General features: G+C 34.3%; 4 protein-coding genes across 13 annotated transcripts in view; 2 read left to right on the top strand and 2 right to left on the bottom strand.

The window, feature by feature from the left end:
* kcc (solute carrier family 12 member kcc) overlaps positions 1-4,777 on the top strand; it is a 105,549-nt gene extending 100,772 nt beyond the window's left edge. For all 9 annotated transcript variants that reach the window (XM_076119858.1, XM_076119867.1, XM_076119874.1 and 6 more), the window contains one exon: positions 470-4,777. In XM_076119858.1, coding sequence (XP_075975973.1) covers positions 470-561 — 92 coding nt within the window. In that variant the 3' untranslated portion in view covers positions 562-4,777. The remainder of the gene's footprint in view (positions 1-469) is intronic.
* A 313-nt stretch (positions 4,778-5,090) lies between these two features.
* LOC142976204 (uncharacterized) lies at positions 5,091-7,295 on the bottom strand. The gene has a single exon (XM_076119476.1). The coding sequence runs from the start codon at positions 7,211-7,213 to the stop codon at positions 5,267-5,269; it is 1,947 nt and encodes a 648-aa protein (XP_075975591.1). The 5' UTR covers positions 7,214-7,295; the 3' UTR covers positions 5,091-5,266.
* Positions 7,296-7,638: 343 nt separating this feature from the next.
* On the top strand, positions 7,639-14,831 carry LOC142976195 (trans-1,2-dihydrobenzene-1,2-diol dehydrogenase-like). Of its 2 annotated transcripts, none has more exons than XM_076119459.1 (6): positions 7,639-7,888; positions 9,679-9,886; positions 10,730-11,021; positions 11,136-11,382; positions 13,157-13,307; positions 14,398-14,831. In XM_076119459.1, the coding sequence occupies exons 2-6, from the start codon at positions 9,679-9,681 to the stop codon at positions 14,502-14,504; spliced, it is 1,005 nt and encodes a 334-aa protein (XP_075975574.1). In that variant the 5' UTR covers positions 7,639-7,888; the 3' UTR covers positions 14,505-14,831. The 2 variants fall into 2 exon arrangements, with proteins under 2 accessions (XP_075975574.1, XP_075975583.1); XM_076119468.1 differs by lacking the exon at positions 7,639-7,888 and adding an exon at positions 9,103-9,431.
* A 2,741-nt stretch (positions 14,832-17,572) lies between these two features.
* On the bottom strand, positions 17,573-22,379 carry LOC142976185 (ornithine aminotransferase, mitochondrial-like). The gene is made up of 10 exons (XM_076119446.1): positions 22,238-22,379; positions 22,044-22,153; positions 20,269-20,407; positions 19,902-20,070; positions 19,451-19,591; positions 19,004-19,163; positions 18,744-18,871; positions 18,540-18,617; positions 18,313-18,451; positions 17,573-18,086 (listed from the first exon to the last, which is right to left on the bottom strand). Exons 2-10 carry the CDS (start codon positions 22,150-22,152, stop codon positions 17,893-17,895), a joined length of 1,257 nt encoding a protein of 418 aa, XP_075975561.1. The 5' UTR covers position 22,153; positions 22,238-22,379; the 3' UTR covers positions 17,573-17,892.
* Between the last annotated feature and the right edge of the window lie 1,530 nt (positions 22,380-23,909).

The following is a 23,909-nucleotide window of genomic DNA, read 5'->3' as shown; positions in this document are numbered from 1 at the left end:
GTAAGTCATACTTACCATCATTTATTACAAGTTTAGTAATGTAGATACTACAAGTCTTATAATTTATTCCTTGAAGTCACCAACAACTACAGAGGAATATCGTTTATATTATACATAGATAATTTTTATATTCTATAAATAGTTTTGAAAATATATTTATATTAGTTTATATTTAGTCGATGTGCTACGCAACGCTACGTACGTAGCACTGTCTACGAAAATAAAATGTCTTTATAATTATAAATATTTTACGGAATAATAAAAATCACAATTATATTGAACATTTTAATCTAGTATTTATTCACTCTAATGAATATTCGTTTCAATTCTATTCACAGCTTTACGTAGCTATGTCTACGCCTTCGTAGCGTTTGCTACGTAATCGCTACGTTCTAAAACTACACTCCAATATAAATATGATGTGTATCACTGACGTTATGGCACTAACGCAAATAAATGTATTTTACAGACATGGAGTTCCTGGAGGTGCTGACGGAGGGTCTGGAGAAGGTGCTGATGGTGCGGGGCGGAGGTCGCGAGGTCATCACCATCTACTCGTGAACGCGGCCCGCGCCAACCAAATGTCTTTGTGATTCTATACTAACTGTTAGTGCTATGTTCTCGAACGTTCCCCGTCGCCGTCGTCGCGTCGTCGTTGCGTCGTCGTCGCGGCGTCGTGCCGACTCCGGCGCGTCTCCGACTCTCGCGCGCCGGCTCCTTATAAATATTCCACGTATTTTCTTACAATTGTATTCGGCGTTCGTTTCACATGTAAATGTTAGCTATATTTTGTTGAATTTGCTGTTTAGAGTGGAGTTGTGTTAAAATTTATTCACTGTTGTATAGGTATATATTATTATATCGGTAATGTATGTATTTAATGAGGAGCCTTATCTGTCGGACGTTAGATCTAAGTTGGTTGTTTTGTTATTACATAGACTAGCTAAGAGTTACTTTAAGCACCCGAGTGGTCTCTCGTTTACCGACATGCCATATTATTATTATACTTACTTTTATTTTAGCGACTTATGTTAGCAATTAGTTATAGATTTTTATCATTTTTATACATTTATTTTCTATGATCGTTAAAACGACTTAGATATACTTTATAAGAGTATACATTTATTGTCAAAAATCATAAAGATTTTTAACTATGTAAAATTGTATTTTGTAAATATTATTCTGTTCTAAGATTTTTACATCTGCTCAACTTAAAACTTATCGTGGGACTGACTTGGACAAAAACATGACCTTACTCGTAATAACAACACTTGAGAACTGTTCATTATAGACAGCACTTTTAGTCGCTCTATGAGTGCCTCTGTACTAGTGACGTTCGATGCAGAACAAACAGAACTTGTTGTAACATAATGTATGAAGCTTAGTATGAATCGACAAACACATGATGATTATGATGAACCCCACGTTTTAACGGTGAGTAGATAGAACACGAATGGGAAGAGGCCGAGGGGGACAGAGGTAACTATTAACTATTCGTACTTTAGTATTAGCGAGAACATTTAATAGTTAAACGCGATCCCCCGTCGCGACTAACTTTAGTACTAACTTGGAAACTTATTGCGCACATTCGCGTAGGTAGATGATTTCTTACTGTGATCGTTTATATAAAGTTTTATTGTTTTAGTTTTACTTAAGTGGTAGCGGTAACATGTATCCAGTACCTTCAGTAGATCATTCAAGCGAACGTTGACTTTGCCTTTTGTTTTCTCTTCGCGTTCACCCGCTGATGCTGTTTTGTTGTCAATTTATCTGCCTTACGATGCGCATTACGCTTTAACTTCGAAACACTAAGTTCAACTTACAACATCTTCAAGATGCCAACTGTTATGATAATCGAAATGCCTTTTATTCTTCAAAAGAATTCAGACGACGGCTGTTAGCTTACTTCTGCGGATTTGCGACAATTGTCGATAAAATTTGCTGTAGATATGCGAAAAATAGAAATTATAGAGCTTCTAACAAAAGTTTATAAAGGGTTTGGAACCTTTGCAAATTTCTTTAGACAATTTGCTTGAGTAGACATTAAAACATAGGATATAATTATTTTTTGATAAACATCTGTAGCACTCAACTGAAAAGTTACAAAGATACAACTCGTGTGCATGTGTGCGTATGAAAAAAACTTGTCAATTTTTATTTACCGTTACACCACGTTAGTTTAAGGATCTATTTCTTATTCGTATAAAGAGTGTTAGATAACTGCCAAATAGAAATCGGTGTTGTAAAATATCCTAGTCCATAAGTGAGCTACCATCTACACATTTATTATAACAACGTTTTGGAAAATCATTAAAAATACAATTAGAAATATGTATTATCGAAACATTTACAGTTGTAAACATTTTAGCTGAAGACACTTCGTAGACATGATAGGAACTGTTTCTTTCTTTCGACAATACTGTGTCATGATATTGTAATCCTTTCACAATGATGATGATAGTGTTACGTTAACATTCGTTTCCAACTTTAATGTTAACGTTGTTTTCTAAAATTATCGATTACATAATATCCTAAGGTTTTACTATAGTATCGACTCGAGTTTTGTACGAGAGTTGATTTTTTTAATATCTCCTCAAAATAAATAATAGTTTTACCTCTCCATAACTCGTACTCACTAATCAATAATGTCATTGAATGTTCACGCAACTCTGCGTTATGAACAAAGTAGGAAATAATTCGAAGGCATTTAAGTATTCCTTTTTGTCATGGTTGTAGATGCCATAATAATAAATTAAGTAAGTAGGCGTTAGTTATTCTATGAATCGACTGTCGAATTACCGTCTATGAGATCCCAGTGACAACTGTGACAAGCCACTGGGTGCCACTGATCAAGTGAGCAGCGCGCCTCTACGCTCCCGGCCGCGAACAACTCGCCTCTGACTACAAAATTCCAGCATAGCGATATATTTAAAAGAAATTAAATCACTTAATAAGATTAAGTATAAATCATTCTAAATTATATTAATCTAAATCAACATTATAACATCGTACTTCGTATTTGTACGTCGGTCGTTTTAAGTTCATGAATGTGTTCTCTATCACTTAGTGATATAAAATACACCGATGTAATGAAATAGTGATCACATATCTTCCTTTTCACATAGAAAAAATATATCTACAATATGTATAAAGCTATTTATGCCTATTAATAGGTAATGGACGATAATTTATTTAAAAATAAATTTATTGAATTATATAACTAAATCATTCAAATTAAAATTATATACCTAGTATTTATTACGCCTAAGTCGAAATAAATTGTGAAATTGGTAATATTGTAACTGACGAGTTTGTGTTCTGTGAGAACAAATGATATTTATATTTTAATGAGTATAATTTTAAATAAAATGTCGATTGTTAACGGCCCGTACCTAACTCATTCCAATTAAAATATTTGTAAGCATGTTGAAATGTCAGAACAGTGGATGAACACGTTTGCGTGTTTGCGTGTGTGCTCTCCTTCGACGAACACTCGCAACTTAACATTATGTAACAGCTAACATTGTAGATAGTTCAAAATTATTAAGTAGCACACTAGTTAATGTTCGATGGCCACGAGTACGTCATACATGTGCCAAACACCATAACTTCAGTGATTATATGACTCGGTGGCAGTACTGTAGCGTAGGTCATCCTACTTACATACTTAATTAGATTAACTGCAGAATCATCTCTCAGTGAACTATCGGTAATGTTTGTAACTAATAATAAAATAGCTTTCGGAGATACATTGTGTGTTAGAAATGTCACGTTACCTAACATAGTTGTAATTCAACAAATGCACATACATAGTAATCTACTCCAGATAGATTTAAAATCGTGTTCGTAATTTCAATCGTTACATTTTAGCTTTATTAAGTCATTAAAAATTATTAAGTATAGGTACAGTCGCCAACGTATTATAAGCGCAGGTGTTCTCGGAGCACCTCGTCGTTGCAATTGTGAAGTCGGTTGGTGACTGTACTTCGACGAGTATCAAGTAATTATTGATGTAAAACTATTAAATTACCTATTTTAGATTTTAGGCTGTGAGTCAGCGTAACACATTCTTTACAATTAAAATTCAAGCTAGAGTTGCTGTGATACACCATTATGGCTATAAAATTATAGTGTAGTCATTTCTGGCTATGAATAACAATGGGAGATAACGTGGATGTACGTTAACAACGCCATATTTTATCTGTGATTTCACTGATGTGTAGATGCACCTTTATCCGCGTAAACTTACTAAATTCTCCAAACTCATCCACCATTCGGATTCGATATGACTCATAGTATTTTGCCTCACATGTTATCTGTACTATTGTATTAAATTACATATTACAACCTACATAATGAAAATGTAACTTACAAGGCTGTCTGTACTTTGAACATTTTTGGAAACTGTATTTTATAGAGCCTATGTGTAACAGCCAGAAATGTAACTAGATTGTCTACTAATACAAAAACTATTTGAAACATTTTCTTGTTCATGGAGGTCAATAACTCTTGTAATAGCCCACTGTAACATGCTACAACTCAAGATATTGAGCAATAACGAAAATTATAGATAGTAATCGCTGGGCGGTTTGCTATTTAACTTATAAATATTACGTATTTTGATCTGGAACGAGTTTTTCATAGAAAAATATTTCGAAATGTAAAAGTTGTTTAAGAAATTATTAAAATATTCAAATAATAATTCTAGAGAGTTAGTCAGTGAGTAATTATAAGAAAAAGATGTTATGAGTATAATAAAATAAAGTAATGAAAAATCTACTTGTACTTTTATTATTTTGTGTCTATGACTATGTCTCCTATGTAAAGCATATTATTATAATATATGTAATTTTTGCCCTACCTACAGCTCCTACTTCATATTTTTACCCTCTCTCATAAAGTGCCATTCATTATTTCTATTAAAAGATGACAAAAATTATTAGTCATTTTTTAGGTTTGATTCTCTGTATGTGCAAAACTTTTCGAATATACAGTAATTAAAACTATTAGTTATTGCCACTGAGGTGTATGAGATGATGGGTTCTTTTCATTTTACAATAATTAGATTAGAATTAAAAATAAATAGTAAATCATGGTTAAATAAAGTTTTTATTTATCATTTTTAGACTAGAAAAAATATATTCTTTGTACATATACTTAGATATTACACTACATTAAAAATACATCAGCCTACTTAATAATTTAACAAGAGTAAATCCTATGGTTACATAATTACTCTTAACACATTTAGTTTATTCTACCTACCCTACTTGCACTCTTCTGCATTGTTAATGCTATCTATAAGGTATTCCTTTAATCCATTTTTATTGTATGATGTATAAAATTGGCTGAGCAATGAGTACTTCAGGCTCACAACTTTCATGCCCAAAATTTTTAAGTGCCTTTTCTTCATGACTTGAGGACCAATCAAGTGTTCATTATCAGAACAATAGTGGTCAGGCAAGTGTATTAAAATGGCTATATTTTCATTCCTCCCAGACTTTGACTTCCAATTGAAAATATTACTGCCCAACCCGGCTGGGTGTATCATAATATCCAATAAGTATGTTTCATGGGACGGCATGTATGGTACAGACACTGCCACTGACAATCTTTCCTCACCCCCAACTACATGTACTAAAGCATCCATTACTTTGCCTAATATGTTCTTGACTCTTGAATCCTGAGAAATGGGTTTTGACCACTGGTCTTTTGGCAGCAGAGGTCCAGCATACTCCTTACTCTCCAAAGACATAGCTATGTCAATCAAATGAAGCTTTTGCAAAGTATCAGATTTGGTAACCCTCGTCATATATTCAGGTGTCAACATTCTGCTGACTAAACTTGCAGGATATTTTCCAGCATAAATAAAAGATAAAACAATTGAACTAAGGTCATCACTACATAGTTTATCAAACATTCCATGTAATATTTTTTCTGTAAGTGACCAAAATTCCAAACTATTAGCAGGATCAAAATATAGATATCCATATGGATATATAATTGAATTTAGAAAACTTGGTGGCACTTTATCCCAGTTCCTCAAAAAGTATGTACTGCATGAATTTAGTATCTGTTCATTGCAAATTTGAAATTGCATACAAAAGTTTAATATGCCCACTATGAGCACAGGACTTTCAATTTTTGGTTCTTTTAACTTAAAATATTTTTCAACAGCTTTCTCAATTTGGTCATCAGTATACTTCAGCCTGGTGAGCTTTGAGATAATATCGAGCAATGAATCTTCATCAAGTGCATGTATGTTGGCACTAATCCAACCGCCAACTACACAAAATGATTGCACTGATAAATATTTTTCTACTATAAAACAACTTAAAATATCTTGCATAACAGGAACTTTGATCCTGGCCCATAGATCACATAATTTTTGTTCCATCAATGTCAAAATGATTCTTTTGCTAGCTTTTAATCCATGGAGGATGCTGAACACCTGTACAATATTTGTTTCATCAATTTCAGCTTCTCTGGCAACAAAACCAACCCATAACTTGTCAATGGTCTCTGAATATTTTACGTCACTTTTATTTTTTATCAAAAATGTTACAAATTCACACAGCTGCTCAATAGACAACCTGTTGTCTATTACTCTTAATAGTAATTCATCATGAAATTTGTATTTAAAGGGTTCCATAAAAGAGGAAGAAGTATTCAAAATGTTTAAAATTGTATGTGTATCTTCAGTCTTCAACACCACTTTTAGAAGTTTATCTAAAATAGCACCTTTTGCTAAGTTGATATGCACGCTTTTAGAATCCATTATAAGTGGACTGGGATTTTTTTCTATGTCATAAATTCTTTCTATTGCACCTAATGCAATATTAGGTGTTATTTTAGTGCACTTGGAGAGTAGTGAAAATACTTCTCGCAAATCCAAACATTGTTTAAACTCTTCCTGTATCAGCTGATAGTTGAGAGAATCATGTGAACTTGCTGCGAGTTCTTCATCTGGCTTTTCCTCGAATTCTGACAAATCTTTTAATTTCTTAACAACTACTGGAAGTTCTTGAACGTTGAATCCATTTTCTATAAGTATGGAACTTGTACTAAATTGTGGATTATTGCCAGATTTGTCGTCACTAATCGTTCGTGACGCAGATTTGAAAAACGGACATGGTAGAGCGATATTACCACTGCTGGAAGTAAATATGTTGCTTTTAGCCTTTAAATAAGTTCTTCTTAAAACTATCGACATTTTTTAAAACTTATAAAGCAATAAAAATAAACAAAACGCAAAATAAACAAAGACGTTCGTTTCCAATCACATTTTTGACAAGCACGACATTGAAAAGAAAACAATGAGCGAATTTGACATTCTGAACCACAGAGTGCAATATATCATTCGTTTGGAAATAATCGTGTCCAGCTGCACGCCTTGGTTCGAGCTCGCCAGCATGATGGTAGGTGCAAAACCTTAATATTTTTATTTAGGCTATTTTTCAATAGATACTTAAATATTTCACATCAGAATCCTGCGTTGCAGTTAATTAGTAATGTGATGCTTGTAAGGTAGGTAGTACTCATGAATACTCGTGATGAATGAATCCGGTGTCATTCATAGGCTTATGGTGGTTCAATCGTTCATTCTCATCAAATGTCATCAAATCATCAATCAACACTGAACAGTTCATTCATATTTCTCGTACGGCACGGATAGTGCGTCGGGATTACTTTTGTAATATTTCTTTTAATATTGATAAGATACGACAATAATTATTATATAACTTAAAACTTTAATCTCAATTTATACAGTGAAAATTCGCAGCTTCATATTATCAGTTAATTAGGTTATAAACGCCGGTGAATTATTTATTCATCAGTTAAGTGTGAGCATTCTACTCGAGTCAGCTGATTACCTTTAAAAGTTTTTGTAAGTACATAGGAATATTTATTGCACTACCAATTAAGGAAACGAGATCAGATGACAACGCGATGCAAGTAGATGTAAAGTGTTCGTACCCCTGACCATGTTTACGAAACTGGTAATTACAATTTCTTTTTAAAAAAATGCACCTTGTCTGTTTATGCATCGGCGTTGAATATAACTTTACCAGAAATAGTGCATAATTATTTTTTAAAAAAGTTTCTGCCAGTATTATGTCAAGGTTTCTTTCTATATTTACTTATACATGTAATTTATTTTCGGAAATATTGTATGTGAAAGTATTATAATTATAGAGAATAAATTACGAGAATAGCTCTAGGAAAGAGTATTGAATGCGTCGAAAACAATTGTAGGTACAGAGTAGATAACAGAGCGCAATTAATCCTTCACTCCATCAATCACCAGTGATTAATGTTAAATAGGTTCATTAAAGCTGGTACTTAATTATTAATAGAGTGGCAGTTGTATGAAAAACAAAACAAATAGGTATCATATTTTACAAAAGAACTTGTTTTTTTCTTTATTCTTGAAATTCCTTCCCAGGTTCAGCGACCTTTTTAGGTTGTTGACCTACCTTCACCTAAAGCTTAACTCACTCCTGCCTGTTCCTTATTAAATCAAAATAAAACACATTTTTTTCAATTTTCCTTTCAATTTCTTGAATCATTAATATCCTGTTCCCTGTTAATTTACAATTGTCTTCAAAAAAATTGTTTAAATAATATTCTAAGAAGACTTCTCTAAGGACTATAATATAGTCTTGATTAGTTATTCAGCAAATATTTATGATAAATAATTATTTAATTACAATACAATGACTGTATTGATATTCATAAAGGTCCTATAAGCCCACACCTTATACAACCGGTGCATTATACACTTTGCTGAACTTTTAAAGAAAAATAACACACCAAAGACTTGTAAAGCATAAAGTTCTATTTTAGCTGAGGTCATGTCCTCTGTTTTATTTTTAAACCAAATATAAATGTATTTTTAAATGTAATATGAGTAGTACATGCACTAACACATGTGTGTCGCAGCTCATGGACATAAATAAACATTATGATCTGCTGTCTCATGTCACACTAACAAACTACCAATCAACCTAGTTGACCAATGTACTCACATTATACTGTATACACATTAGGTCTATAACATACCTACTCAGTTCAATTAACACATATTTAAGAGGCCTGCAGAGCAATTTCTTATATCAGTCTGTGTGAGGACAAATCTCAGTATACTCATGGTGTAGGCGAGATAACGACGTTGTGTACATTACCCCTGATTATCTTTATGATAACAACTATTTCTGTTTGTCGACACTCACAAAAAATATTTCGTCATTTTTCCATACAAGCAGTGTCGTGTTACATATCGATGTTCGACTGCAATCGTATTGTGTTACGCGAAGTATTGAATATTATTGTGTAGTAAGCGTAATTATATCAAACTTAGCTCTAATTTACCTACGTTCAGTCACTCAGGTGTCGATTTTCCAAGTAAAATCACCTCACGAGGCTTTCAAGTAAGTCGTGTCGTCGATATAGTTGCATTCTTAACATATAAATCCAATTATCGTATTACTATATTCTAACTTATCAGTGCTACGATAATTGCATTTATATGATCGATTTATTTTATTTATTTAGACGTGATGCCCTTCAATCACTATGACGTAGGTAATCAATTTGAACAAGTATAATCTTATCATGTGAAAATCTACGACAGTTTGAAATTAAATATTAGTTAACGATATCTCTGTACTTTTCCAGATGGTTATGCAGCTGAAATGGGGTATAGCGGGGGTGGGTATGATAGCCCACGACTTCCTCACGGCGATGGGGACGTTGCCGGCGGAGCAACACAAGGCCGTGGCGGTGGCCGGCAAAGATCTAGAACGTGTCCATAGATTGGCCACGCTCCACAAAATCAACACGGCATACGAAGGCTACGAGTCGCTCGCGCGTGATGAATCTATAGGTAACAAAACCTCCTATTGTTTACACAAACTCAGTAAACAAATAAAATGTAACGAGCCGGGTCATTACAGCTCAATGGCTGTGACACTTCCTCGACCATTCAATTACCATGGATATAAAGCCGATCTACTAACACGCCTGTTTATTAGCATGCTTGAAAGCGTTTGCGTATGAAATGAAACATCAATTATTTCTAAGTACACGGAACGAACGCTTTATTCTTTCCTATGCCATGAACATATTCATATTCAGATGAAGGAACTGGTTCTAAACAACTTAATTAACAAAGCGCTTATACATAGTATTCATACAAAATTTATATAGAGTAGGTACCTTACGGTAGTGCTAAAAGCACATCCGATTGTTGTAAATGTACGTATTAAAAAGAAACTAAAGAACCCGACAACCTGATAGAGTTCCGAAATCAATATTTTTTCCGATTTGAATCATTTATCATTTTTTATGTAATACAGCTTAACGCCATTCTTTATCTGTGATGGACAGCTAAGGAAGGATCATGAAGAGATAAATGATTGAACATGTTTCTTCCTTCTTTAAATGCGTTTTAGTTTTTTACTCTTAAATATTTTATAGGCTAAATAATCAAAAGTAATTTCACACCCTTTAGTAGGTACCTATATTTATCTTAACTTCCGTATATTTTCCTACTAACACAATTATCATATGTGTGTTATGTACATATAAATAATAACGATAATGCCTGTTGGAGCGACGAGGTTATATCTCAAGGCGGCACACACCTATCTCTATGCCGACATGCAAAACAAGTTCATTTACGAAGCTCAAGTTCCAACATTTACGCATACATTTCTCTTGTTTCCAGACATTGTATTCGTGAGTGTACTCAATTTGCAACATTACGAAATAACTAAACTAATGCTAGAGAACGGTAAACACGTGCTATGCGAAAAGCCTATGGGCATGACATACAAACAGACAAAATCTCTGGTGGACCTGGCGCGGGAAAACAAACTGTTCCTCCTTGAAGGGATGTGGTCGAGGTTCTTCCCTGCTTACGACGCTTTGAATCAGCACATATCTTCTGGCGGGCTTGGGGACATCTATCATATCAGCATTCAGTTTGGGGTCGAAATTAACGACATTGAGAGGAACTTGTAAGATATTTATTATCACTGCTTTTTTAATAATGCTTTATGCCATCACTATTTGTGTAAATACATTCTATTTGCGTAGAGATTGCGTTTTATCTAATATGCTGAGTATTTCAGAATGAAAGACTTGGGTGGCGGTGCCGTGTTAGACCTGGGTATCTATATGTTGCAACTAGTGCAGTTCATATACAAGGAGCCGCCGACTGACATCGTGTGTACAGGCCACCTGAGCAAGGTGGGCGTCGACGAGTCCATATCTTGCGCACTCAAGTACAAGGATGGCAGAACCGCGACACTATCGGCACATACTCGTGCGACTATGAGCAACAAGGCTGAGATTGTCGGTACCAAGAGCTCCCTCACGGTGAGAAACATCTCTATACTTTTATATTAATTTCGTTCAAATCTAGACGTTTTCAGTGATTAAGTTGGCATTCACTGAGTTTTCGTAGAACTATTTAACTAGTTCTAAAGACAACAGGTACATTATGCATGATTAAGATAAGCTAGCTACTAAATATTTCGCGTAGAGTTGCAATCAAATGTTGGTAATATTTTTATGTTTTTTATCTGTCCTATCACAAACCAAATACAATTTAAGGATTAGTAGGCATTAGTCAGGCACTTATGTACGCCACTGAGTGGGCGCTGCTACTATCTGCACATATCTTTCAAAGTATTTGCAAAATCTGACTTGTGTGCAGTTTTCTTCGTCGTTTGCCTTTATCGATTATGTGTTATTAAGTCTTAATAAATATTACATGTATATCCAGTCATGTAGCTAGAAAATTTATTCAAAAGAGTATTTTTAATTTGATTCAAATTTTATTCGAGTATTTTTAATTTAACGAAATAATTCAAATGTTATCCCACTATCAGTTGACATCATGATTTTTTACAAGCAATTCTGATCTTTAAACTAAACTGATAGAGTGTTCAAAATGAATTGCCACAGTGACTATTCAAGTTGCGCTATCGACCGCTGCCATACCGGCGTGAATTGAACCATAGAAATATCAGTGTCTACGATACGACAATTTTACTAAGTCATGTTACTAACTAACGCAATATTCTGTGAAGCGTTACAATCAACTTTTTGTGTGTTAGGCTTGCTACACACATATTCGAGTTGGCATTAATCAGCCTAGCTGGGCGGGTAATATCGAATGTATGTATATGAATATTGGGTAAAAATGATGCTCGACAACGCCGCGCCTCATTGTTGAAACCGAATTGCGATGATCGGTTCCGTAGGAACTAACCGATTGGCACATGCCGAACAAGGCCGGAGTAATTGTTTCCAACCAAACCGACCATGCCAATCCGAATATGTGTGTAGCAAGCCTTAATAAGCCATCTATCTAGCAATTAGCATCAACTGTTACATAAGTAATTAAGCCGTGTTAAATTGTTACACGACAACTACATAATTTGTATGAAATTAGTTCTTCCCTCATTATGGAAACGGAATAATTATTTATTTAAATTTTTGTCGCGGTGTTTAAGGCAAATTGTATAGAATGCGGTCTAAATCGTTATCGGCATAAACCTTATAGTAAAAAGGATGCAATTACCTTTGCCTTCCGAAATAAGAATTTGTAAGCGAGTCAATATAAACCAAGTCCTAACACACGTCTTCTAGCATAGTTAAAGATGTTAAGAGGCTTGCACTACAAAACTAGTAGCCCTCAAGGATTCTTCAAAACATTAGTAGGCACCTCACACGCAAGTGGTCGCAGGTTCGAATCCGGGGCAACACACCAGTGACTTTTCGAAGTTATGTGTGCATTAGAAATAATTATCACTTATTGCTCTAACGGTAAAGGAAAACATCTTGAGGAAGCCTTGCATGCCTAAAATTTGTTTAATACATTTATTGAGGGCATGCAAAGTCCCCAACCCGCAGTTCGCCAGCGTGGTGGACTCAAGGCCTAACCCCTCTCCCTCGTTTGGGAAGAGACCCTTGCCCTGCAGTGGGACAGTATTGGGATAAAAAAAAATATATCAAAGTAACTGATAAGAAATACAGACTGTTCGTGTAAAAACGCTATTCTATTAAATAATGTAACTAGGGCTTGTAGTAAACTAGTATTTTGCAGTGACGTCACAGAGATAATTTGATACAATGTTGTTCACAGTTGGATTACTTCTGGTGTCCCACGGTGCTGCACATATCGGCTGCTAATAATACTGAATGGAGTCTTCCTAAAGGGAAATACAAGTTTCACTTCCACAACAGCGCAGGTCTTAGCTACGAGATACAGGAGTGTTGGGACTGTATTAGTAAAGGTAAGAACATTAATACTTCTACACTTTATTTTCATTTTAGTCATAAAAGTGTAATATGTAGGTACCTATTATTTTTTATATATTTCTACGGTTGAATTTTGATAAAATTTTAATGAAGATAGTTGAAAATTCAGTTTGAATAGTCTCCTTTTTAACCGACTTTTAATTAAATAATAAATTGATATTTTACCCAAATTACACGTACTAAAGGGGTAAAATTTTCAACTGCTATGAGTTTTGAAGAGTGCCAGTGAAGTGTGTTCATTAAACTCAACTATCTTTAATAGTAAATCCAAATCTCTAAGTAGTAATCTATACTTTTATTAAATAATCCCTACTCGATTGTTGATCTTAATCATTAGTTTTTACATCACAAACCTTTCAGCCGCAATCAATAGAAATTAAATCATATATTATTCCTTAATGAGTCAATCGATTAGTTAATCGTGTCATACGCCTATAATCGTCTATGACATTTTAATAGTTATTTTCTTGAAAAACTATCGTTATCTATTCGCTTGAAATCAAGTTACAAAAAAGTCGTATTGAGAACCTCCTTCTTTATTCGAAGTAGGATAATAATGTAGTGTCTGGCAGAAAAACATTAAACAAGTAATGTCCCATTACAATTTATTTAAAAAACAATATTATTTAATTTCAAACAACATTGTAAGATGTTTACATTTTAATATGATGAGAGGCACGTTCTTTAAATTGTAAAGACGGAGTTTATTTGCAAGCAGTCATTGACACAGTGTTTGTTCGTAAATAAAACAATCGCGGGACATATTTCTTTGTTTCTTCGATACTTCTAGAGTTCGTCACGCCACTCAGAATATTGTATGAAATGTTCTTTTTAAAATATAGAGTCCTTGCATGATTTAAAGCTGCTTTTCCACCAAAGATTAGCGAGGCTGAGATTTGATACGCATACGAAAATTACATAAGAAATGTTTAAAATCTTTAACTCCGTTAGCACAAGTCAGTCAACTTTTTTCTTTGCCACCTTATAGCTGTTTGGTGGAAAACCAGGTTTAATATTGTATGTAATGCGTATGGGTATTTTGAAGACGATTTTTATTTGTTTCAGGGTTACTAGAGAGTCCAAAAATGAGTTTAGACGAAACCGTCCTTCTATCGAAACTGACTGACACGATGAGAGCTCAACTTGGTGTCTTAGAACTCGAACTTAATTGAGAGAACAAAGTATTTATCGCCAGTGATATAACTATTTATTATAAGAAATACTGGCAGGTCCATGTTTTCTCGATGTATACGTAAACGAAATCGCTTTAATTATTATTATATTATACTGCTAAGTGCCAGTGGAACAAGAGAGCTATGCGTTGTGATATTTTATCATTTTGGCTCCCATATTTAAATGTTACTTAAAGTACAGTATTTACCTCGACTAACTGTGATTATAGTGTGTTGTGAGATGATTGTTAAACGTTAATAATAAAATATATTGCACAAAATTGTCAACATGTTTCACTTAACACATTAAACATAATCTCAAAACAATCTCTTGTCGTTTTTTATAAATCGACCTATTCAATTCATCAACAATGATTATAAACATCCTCTGCTTCAATCAAACATGATAGGAGGATATTTTGGGAATCAGTTTCTAGAAGGTTAAATATTTAAAATCGGAAGTGCAGGTACCGTATGATACCTTTTTATTGCGTCAGAAAAATGCATTACTGCATCGCTTCGTTTCCCTTGGAGTAGCGTAGGGGTATGTCTGGTTCTCTCGCTGGCAAGGCCGACTTAAAACCTGACGGTGTTCCGGTCTCCATAAAGAGGTCACGACGCGGTACCTCTATTCGGATGCTCCACGTCCCAAAGTCCCACCTAGGTATTTTCTGCTCAACATATTAAGTTTCTGAAAATTCGGCGATTTATGGCTATCCCACATAGGTAAATACATTGCGGAACCGGTGTACAATTTTAGAATTAGTATTTCAAGCGTTCAATAAATATATCTCTGAGCTCGGCGTGATACTGAACATCATCAGTTTCATTACAGCTCGTTTAATAAGTGCCTTTTATAATAAAATAGTGACAACCTTGAATCAAACAAATTGCGCAGTGTAAAAAGAACGCTAGCTGCTACTAACTTATTCATTTCTTTCATTAAGCATGCCTTTGTAATTATTACAATAAACCGACTATTCGCATGCCATAAATAAAATATGCGCATTAGATACCTTTCATAGTAATTGCTTCAATTTGATGTAGATACCCATTGGCTATGCAAAGGAATAAATTATATCGATTTGCCATTGTTCAATGATAATATTCGATTTTAATGACCGCTAATACTTACGTAACATCTAAGTACAGTAGGTAATACGATGCGTTATTGAGTACCTATCATATGTAACAACAGCATTTTTTGCTAACGCTCTAAGACAATTGATCATTTTTTGCTGAATAAATCAGTGCGAGTTAACTATAAAAAAGATGACCCTATAAATAGATTTCAGGCATAAACATTAGAATCTTTACTGATTTTAAACAAGTTAAATGGAAATAGGTGTACCTACTTCTATACATATAATTGATATAATAAAACAGTAAAAATGGCGTGACTGTAGGAACATTAATATTAAAAAAAAGGTAACACCACGAATACACGTTTGACTGTTATGTTGGTATTGTTATATACTTAAGTACGAGTGTATATTTTTTATAAAAATTCGAGCAACACAAAGGTGAAAATAACTATAAAGTAACAGTTGAGAAGAGGTCATATTAATTAACCTAATAAAGCTACAATTAATTTCGCTCTATGGTCTCAGTCATGGCCTAGGCGCCGCTAGGCGGTTAATATAGGTAATTATTATAATTATAATGCCCACCTAGCTAACTAAGGTAGCCTGTAGTAATAAAAACACGAGTTGGTATAAAGCACGGGTTAGGTATCACTACCTAGAACCTTCTCTATTATAAGTATTTTTTATTTTACTAGACTTCGTTTAATTGATGAAATATGCTTTTATGAATCCTACGCTAGGCAACAAGTTTATTTATACAGCTGTAATAATACATGTTTTTTGATAATTTTATCTCTTACCTACAAAAACAACATTTCAAGTTAAGTTTTTGTAAGTACTAGGAGCCAAATGTTATTTATATTTAAGTACATAACCAATAATGTAAACAACTGGCAGTTATCGGCCACATTTCTTTATACTTACGAAACTTGATAACCCCTGTATCGAAAAGGTTGACCTTACTACTTGCTGAAACCAGTCAATACTTCATTAGTGAGTATAGATCATAGATATACTTACATAATCACATTCACATAAATAGCTGTAGCTTGATTTTCTACTGCTATCGGCTATCTATCGAGAAATTTTACATGAAAATCTGTTCAGCGCCTCTACCGGGCTTCGTAAGAACTATTTTGTCATTACATTTTAAATGTCAAACTCTCGATTATCAACTGTACCGACTGTAAATAATTGCGATGCTGAGTAGTATATACTAGCTATAGTATTGTGTTACGGCCGTTGACAATGTGCAGTCAAAAAATCAGATCGATTGGTGCCCTAGCTTATTACGTCAAAATTATTTAAATATCTTTTGCTGATTTTGGTAGGAAAATGCTATCTATCCAGGAATGATCACAGAAAGCGAAGATACAACGATGGATAATGCTTAACTCTAGTAAGAACCTAAGCAGTGGATAGACATGGTATTGAAAACGGCGGTTAGTATTTTTTTGCGTCAAGCAACGCATCAAATTGCGTATAAAATTCCAACAAATATAATGTTATGTAGATGTAAGTAATATTGTAAGTCACAGGACATTCAACGTGCAGTATTTTATATTAACATTCAAATGCTAATCATTCGTAGTAGAATTGTATATTTTACTTTTATTACTCGGAGCTATTTTAAAACGTGTTAAGTCTGCTAAGTGAGTAGTGTCCACATTCTAACGAGCAAGAACAACAAACGATGCTACGTATAATAAAAATAAAAAAGCCCAAATATTTTTCGTATTTGTTTAATATGACGCAACCCAAAACTTTTGGCAACTTTGACCGCATAATCAGGGGTAAATTCCCAATGCTCATTCGATTTTCACGAAACAACAAATCGGTCCTTTGATAAATTACCAATGGCAATTTTCATTATTTTTTCAAAGAATCTCTTATGTTTGCTAATGTTAGTACCTAGTAGGTTGAAACCTACTTAGGTTAACCTAAGTTCAATGTTTTAGCCGTGAAAAAAAAAAGGAAATGTGATTAGATTTGCAGGTACTTTATTTCAAAAATTGCTTATCAATAACATTACACATAACATTGTAACAAAATGAGTTTCAAATAACAGTCTACGAAAGACATTATTAGAGATCGCATTTTCCTAAACTCTAGACTTTGGCTTTACTCTACAATCGAAACATAAAACGCCTGCGTTTTTGTTTCCAACATTAATAAAGAAAAACTATTTCAAATAGTTATTTACTTAGTACGAATTATAACTATAGATTATAAGTCTTATAACTAACTGTAGATTATAAGTCTTAGAAAAGAGTATTTTTAATGTTGGTTCTGTAGTTTTCCGTTTATCCGGAGCGAGGTAGCGGAGTAGAATCTTTGCCGAAGCTATCGAATACTCTGCAGAGAGTGTCGACACATTCCTTGATTTGTTCCTCGGTGATAACTAGCGGAGGAGCGAGGCGGATGGTTTGTCCGTGAGTCTGCTTGGTCAGCATGCCGGCGTCGCGCAGCCTCAAACATACTTCATATGCCGAGATACCTGTGCAAATATAACTCAGTTGAAGCAGGTAGTTACAGTTTGATACCATTCCCGTATTCTAAGAATCGGATAAAGCATAGTGTAGAGCCCTACTCGGAATAACAGTAGTTTACACAAATATTTGATCTGCATAAAAATCGAGCTCATGAACTAATTGACCATTGTGATAGACAAGAAGCAATAGAAACCCAAAAGTTGAAGGGTTGTGTTTCTTAAAAATACGTACTGTCGTGAACATCGATGGCAGCCATCAGTCCTCTGCATCGGACGGCAGTGACTTTGTTCTTGGGAATTCTCTTCAGTTCCTTAACGAGCACTTCACCAAGTTTCGCTGCATTTTCAGTCATTTTCTCTTCCAATAATACCTGGGTTACGACAATAATAGAACAGATTAATGCAGGCACGTCTTTAAAACTTTATCGTGTTAATACTTAATCTTTAAGAATAAGTTACCTTAATAGCTTCGATTGCGACGGCACAAGCCAAAGGATTTCCTCCATAAGTGGATCCGTGCGTACCGGGTTTGATAACCTTGAAAAATAAGATATTATTCGTTAATTTTAAATGAAACTCGTACCAATTTATAGATCCTGATGTTTTAGAACCAAGTACTTATTTACGTTTTAGGTTTAAGTAGTGCTTGGAGCGGGTACTTACATCCATAACGTTATTGTTGGCCATAATACACGAGACAGGCATCATTCCACCACTGAGCGCCTTACCCAGGATGAGAATGTCGGGCTTCACGCCCTCGTGGTCTACCGCCAACATTTTACCGGTACGACCTGTAAAAAGAGAACAGATAAATATATAGACTTTTCTATAACATAGCGTACCTACTTAATTACATATAATAATACTTATTAAAAATGAGAGCAATTTTATTATGAGCTTATTAATATGAAAATTACACCTACCAAGACCAGTTTGTACTTCATCAGCGATCCACAATACATTGTATTTGGTGCAGAGTTCCCTGACTTTCCTCAAGTATCCGTCATCAGGGATGACTGTACCAGCTTCACCCTGAATCGGCTCCATCATGTAACCAGCTGTGTTGGGATCTTTCAGTTCTTTCTGCGAATATGAAGACATTTTTTGAGACTTAGTAACGTTAGTAGGCTCTTGAGTCTTAACAACAATAGACTTATTTTTTGGTTAAATTATGAAATGTAATGTAATGCCGAATATACATTTTGGCATTACATTACATAATATACACAATATAAACACAATACACATAATCTGTTTATTTTAATTTCAGATATTCCATCAGAATCAAGATTTGTGACATTTTAGTTTAAACCGATCGAGCTCACTAGAAAGAGTAGTAGTAGCAGTAACTGCATGTACATCTTCCCTACCTCAAGAGCAGCGATGTCGTTGAAAGGTACAAGCTTGAAACCAGGCATGAAGGGGCCGAAACCCTCGTAACATGTCGGGTCTGCTGATGACGATACCGCAGCCAAGGTACGTCCCCAGAAGTTACCCTCCGCAAAGATTATCTGCAAAAATAAAATTTCTGTTAATATCTATTATGCTGGATCATAAACTGTCTCTATGGCGCAAGAGTTGCGGATGGAATTCCCACGCAGAGAACGTTACTCCTTAAACTATCCTCGTGTCTTTCTATGAAGATTTTTTTAAGTGATTGCTCGAAGTTAAGAGTTGAGAACAATAAAGTTTCTTACCAGACACTAGATATATATAACGGGAAAGCAATGATACTTACACTACATGTAGTGCCCAATGACACCGAGGAAATTATTTATTTTTACTAATAATTAAGAAATATTATATAGGCTTATTAAATACCTTGGCTTTTCCTTCAGGGATCTTCTTGACCTCATAACCCCACTTGCGCGCGAACTTGATAGCGCTCTCTCCACCTTCTACGCCGGTGTTCATCGGCAGCAGGCGGTCAAAGCCAAACAGCTCAGTCATCATCTTCTCGTAAACTCCGAGCTGATCAGTGTAGAAGGCTCTAAAGAAATAAAGATTTATTTAGATTATCTGCCTTGTTTGTCTTAGTGATTAAGTTAACAATAATAATAACAGCACACTCTATAGCATCCTTGTAATTCGGAGCTGCTTTAAAGAGAGTTTAACTTAGTGTATCCGAGGCCCGAGAACGCATTTATATACACAAAAATGAACAAGATTAATATGAACAATTAATTACCTGGAGACGAGGGTCAGTTTGTCAGCCTGTTTCTTGAGAGCGGCAACAATCCTTGGGTGGCAATGACCTTGGTTCACCGAGGAGTAGCCACTCAGGAAGTCGTAGTACCTCTTTCCTTCTTTGTCCCATACGAACACACCTGAAAAAATGTTAAACGGATGAAATCGGTTTCTTTTTTAGCAAAATGGTGCCTTATATCAATATCAGCAGCCGAAAATTAGAAAGACAAAGTGATGAAAACTTTCTGTTTACGTCCTTTTCTCGATTAAAGTTTGATGTCTTGTTATTACATGAACATACACTCACTTAGTTATGGGTACGACCTACCCCAAAGCTAAATGTTTATTGCATAACAGTATCCATAAACGCGTCATATAATTTCTTAATGAAGACAACGCCTACTATAATTAAAATGAAGATAAAACCAAACCGATACCAGATTGACCCAATTTTACGATCGTGAATTATCTCGAATGAAAAATGTATAAATAACAAAGATTTATTTATAAACAGTATCTGCCCAAAGTTATCTTATTGACTTACAAAATATTTGTACAAGTAACAGTCGTTTGAATAATTTTCTCATCTCACTAAGATAAGGGTGCCATTTCATCATAATGACAGATACCTACCGCAGGTTTGAGTTTATCAATAAACTATTTATGAGAAACTAGCTGACCCGCGCAACTTCGCTTGCGTCACATAAGAGAGAATGGGTTAGAATTTTCCATGTTTTTGTAACACTTTTTACTGTTACCTACTCTGCTCCTATTGGTCGTAGCGTGATGATATAAAATATGCTTTTTTTTTTCACGAAAAATATTATCAAAATTATTTATATCTCTTAGTATAACGAAGTCGCGCTAAGGCATATCCACCATTAAAACAGTTGCCATGGCAACGGACTTTTGTTAATTTAATGTCATTATAATATTGATTTTTCGCGACTTCGTTGAATTTTCTGAACTTTCCTGGGCAATGCCTCATTTTCCCGGGGTAAAAAGTAGCCTATGTCCTTTCTCGGGTATCAAAATATCTCCATACCAAAAATCATGCAAATTGGTTCAGTAGTTTAGACGTGATTGAGTAGCAGACAGACAGACAGACAGACAGAGTTACTTTCGCATTTATAATATTAGTATGGAAGTATGGATAACAGTCGGATAACAGCTGTATTAATGTAACATTAAGCGCTATTGCTAATCGATACTTTTATTGGCTTATTACCACAAAGGTAAAAATAAATATAAAAATAATTTCTGTGGGTTTGATAAGTTAGTACACGGGCAAGGCTTTCAGCGTAAGCCATTACCAATTCAATACTTTAGCAAATAGGAGAAAATCGAACCTGGAACTTCATTAAACACGGTTTCCGACACTGGGTAAATAAATTAAGTACTTATTAATTTCTTAATGGTTAAAATATATATTTGAAACGCAAATAAAATCGTAAATAATTTTTGATGTAACGTTTAACTTTTTAAATCTAGACTTTTTGACTACAGAAATTAAATTTACTTCAGAAAAAAGTCCACCACAATTTAGGAAAACTACCTAAATACCGTTCAGAAAATTTATAAAAAAAAGTTAAAGTTAAGTTTATGTATTTTTCTCTACGTGTTGTATTGTGTTAATACATTCTTATCGCGTCGATCTAATATAGTGAATGTAAACAAACGAGTTATTTATTAATTAATATAAAAATGTTGTGACCTAACTCCTAATACTCTTATAATAATCAATTAATTAGTTAGTGAAAAATAAAGTAAAGTTACCTTCCCCACGGCACAGCACCACCGGCACGGGAGCGTAGTTGCGGCAGCCATACTTGTCTTCCAGAGCGAAGTATTCCTTCGACGTCATATTTGTGTTGCTTCCAGACATGCTGCACCGAAAAAATATTGTTATAATATTAAACTAATACCACCAAAATTTGACTAATTCAAATATTTTAAAATGGAATACGCACTTTATTGAATTGTAAATGAAGATTTAAATCTTAAATCGGACACAGCCCCTATGAGTTATCTTTAAACAATGACAAATGAGTTTGGTAATGTTTCTTATATAGCCGCGCCGCCCCGTCACGCAATCTAGAGTTTAGATTTCAGTGTCCGCGCAGATATAAATATTATTAAATCATATTATTATTACATATGCGGAGTTCACACTGCGGCGGCATATAAGACGATTGGAAACTGACCAATAGGATCAGAGAAATATCTCTAATGAAAGAGATTGAGAGCGTGACTTGCTGATTTTTTTGATTACATCGTATGATCCTGTGGGTAGTGTAGCCGTAGCCTTACATCCAATGATATGGACCGAATGGCAAGGCAAAAAAACACATCACAGTACAAGTCGAACTTGCGCAGTCATCGTTTCTTACCCAGGTCACGCTCCGATAAAAAAAAATTGAATTAATTATATTATTTATCAGAGTCTCTACATTCATTAAATTGTCAAGAAAACGAATCGACGCGTTTTACATAATATTTTGACTTTGTTTTTTGGGGGAAAACCCATTCCTTCGGGGAAATTACGCGTTGAGTGTGTGGTGTGACTTAAATTACGCACCAATAACTATACATTATGTGCGTGGGAAAGCACCGAAACCTGAAAACCCTATTAACAATCATAAATACGAAATTAATTGTGCACTATCTTCTATAGGTTACAGTAATTTAGGAACATCTCTCATTTAGATGAATGGTTATTGTAGACTGCAGAATAGCAATGGAAACTTCCAATGCTATTCTGCACTCTACGTGACCCGACACCGATTGATTGTTACATCTATAATTAGGCCAATTTCCGTTCATATTCCAATTTCATGTATCTACATAAAATAGGAGAAGAGTTAGCTAATTCTAGCTCAATGCTCATCGAATTACTTAAAATATTACTATCTTCTTAAAATTTAAAATTTCTTAGAATTTTACTCAGAAAGTAAGAACCCACCTACGCGTATGTGGGTTCTGCAAAGTAAGTCGAGCCTTGATCTAGGTTTTACTCTTTAAATTCATAATAACCTTTATTTCGTAAACTTCTTACAAAATATTTGAAATAGTCCTATAGTATTGTATTTTTTATTTTACGAAACCTAATTTTTTTTTCACTTTATACTTTTCATTTCAATTAACGGATAAAGATGGTAGCTACCCTAGTCTTTTACAGTCCACATTTACCTAAGTTATAATTTTAATAAACATGCCATCCCTTTGATAACACAGAAGTAAATAGGTAATCTCATCATTTTAGACTGATTTATTAGTAGTGATGTATTTATGATTTATATACCCTATATTGAATGCAGTTATGGAATTCTTACTAAAATCGTTAAAAACGACCTTACTGCTATGAAACTCAAGAAGATAGGTAAGTACCTACAGTATTTATTCTGTAGGTACGACGGCAGACAAAAACAGTCCGCGTCGCTAGTTCATCATCCTAATTATCAGTTTGATAACAATTCAGTTATTTTGTCGGCCGACGATCATTTTATGAATGGAAAATTCCTCACAATAATTTAAGAATAACAGATTCGGCCTTGATGTTGCTTTTGCGAACATGTTAAGAAAAAAACGCGCACTGTGTTCATGAATGTGCTAAAAATCGATGTCAATCCACACATAGGTAAG

This window comes from Anticarsia gemmatalis, chromosome 1, assembly GCF_050436995.1.
Source record: "Anticarsia gemmatalis isolate Benzon Research Colony breed Stoneville strain chromosome 1, ilAntGemm2 primary, whole genome shotgun sequence".
NCBI lineage: Eukaryota > Metazoa > Arthropoda > Insecta > Lepidoptera > Erebidae > Anticarsia > Anticarsia gemmatalis.
The sequence above is the reverse complement of the archived record's forward strand: the minus strand, read 5'-3'. Positions and strand labels throughout refer to the sequence as shown.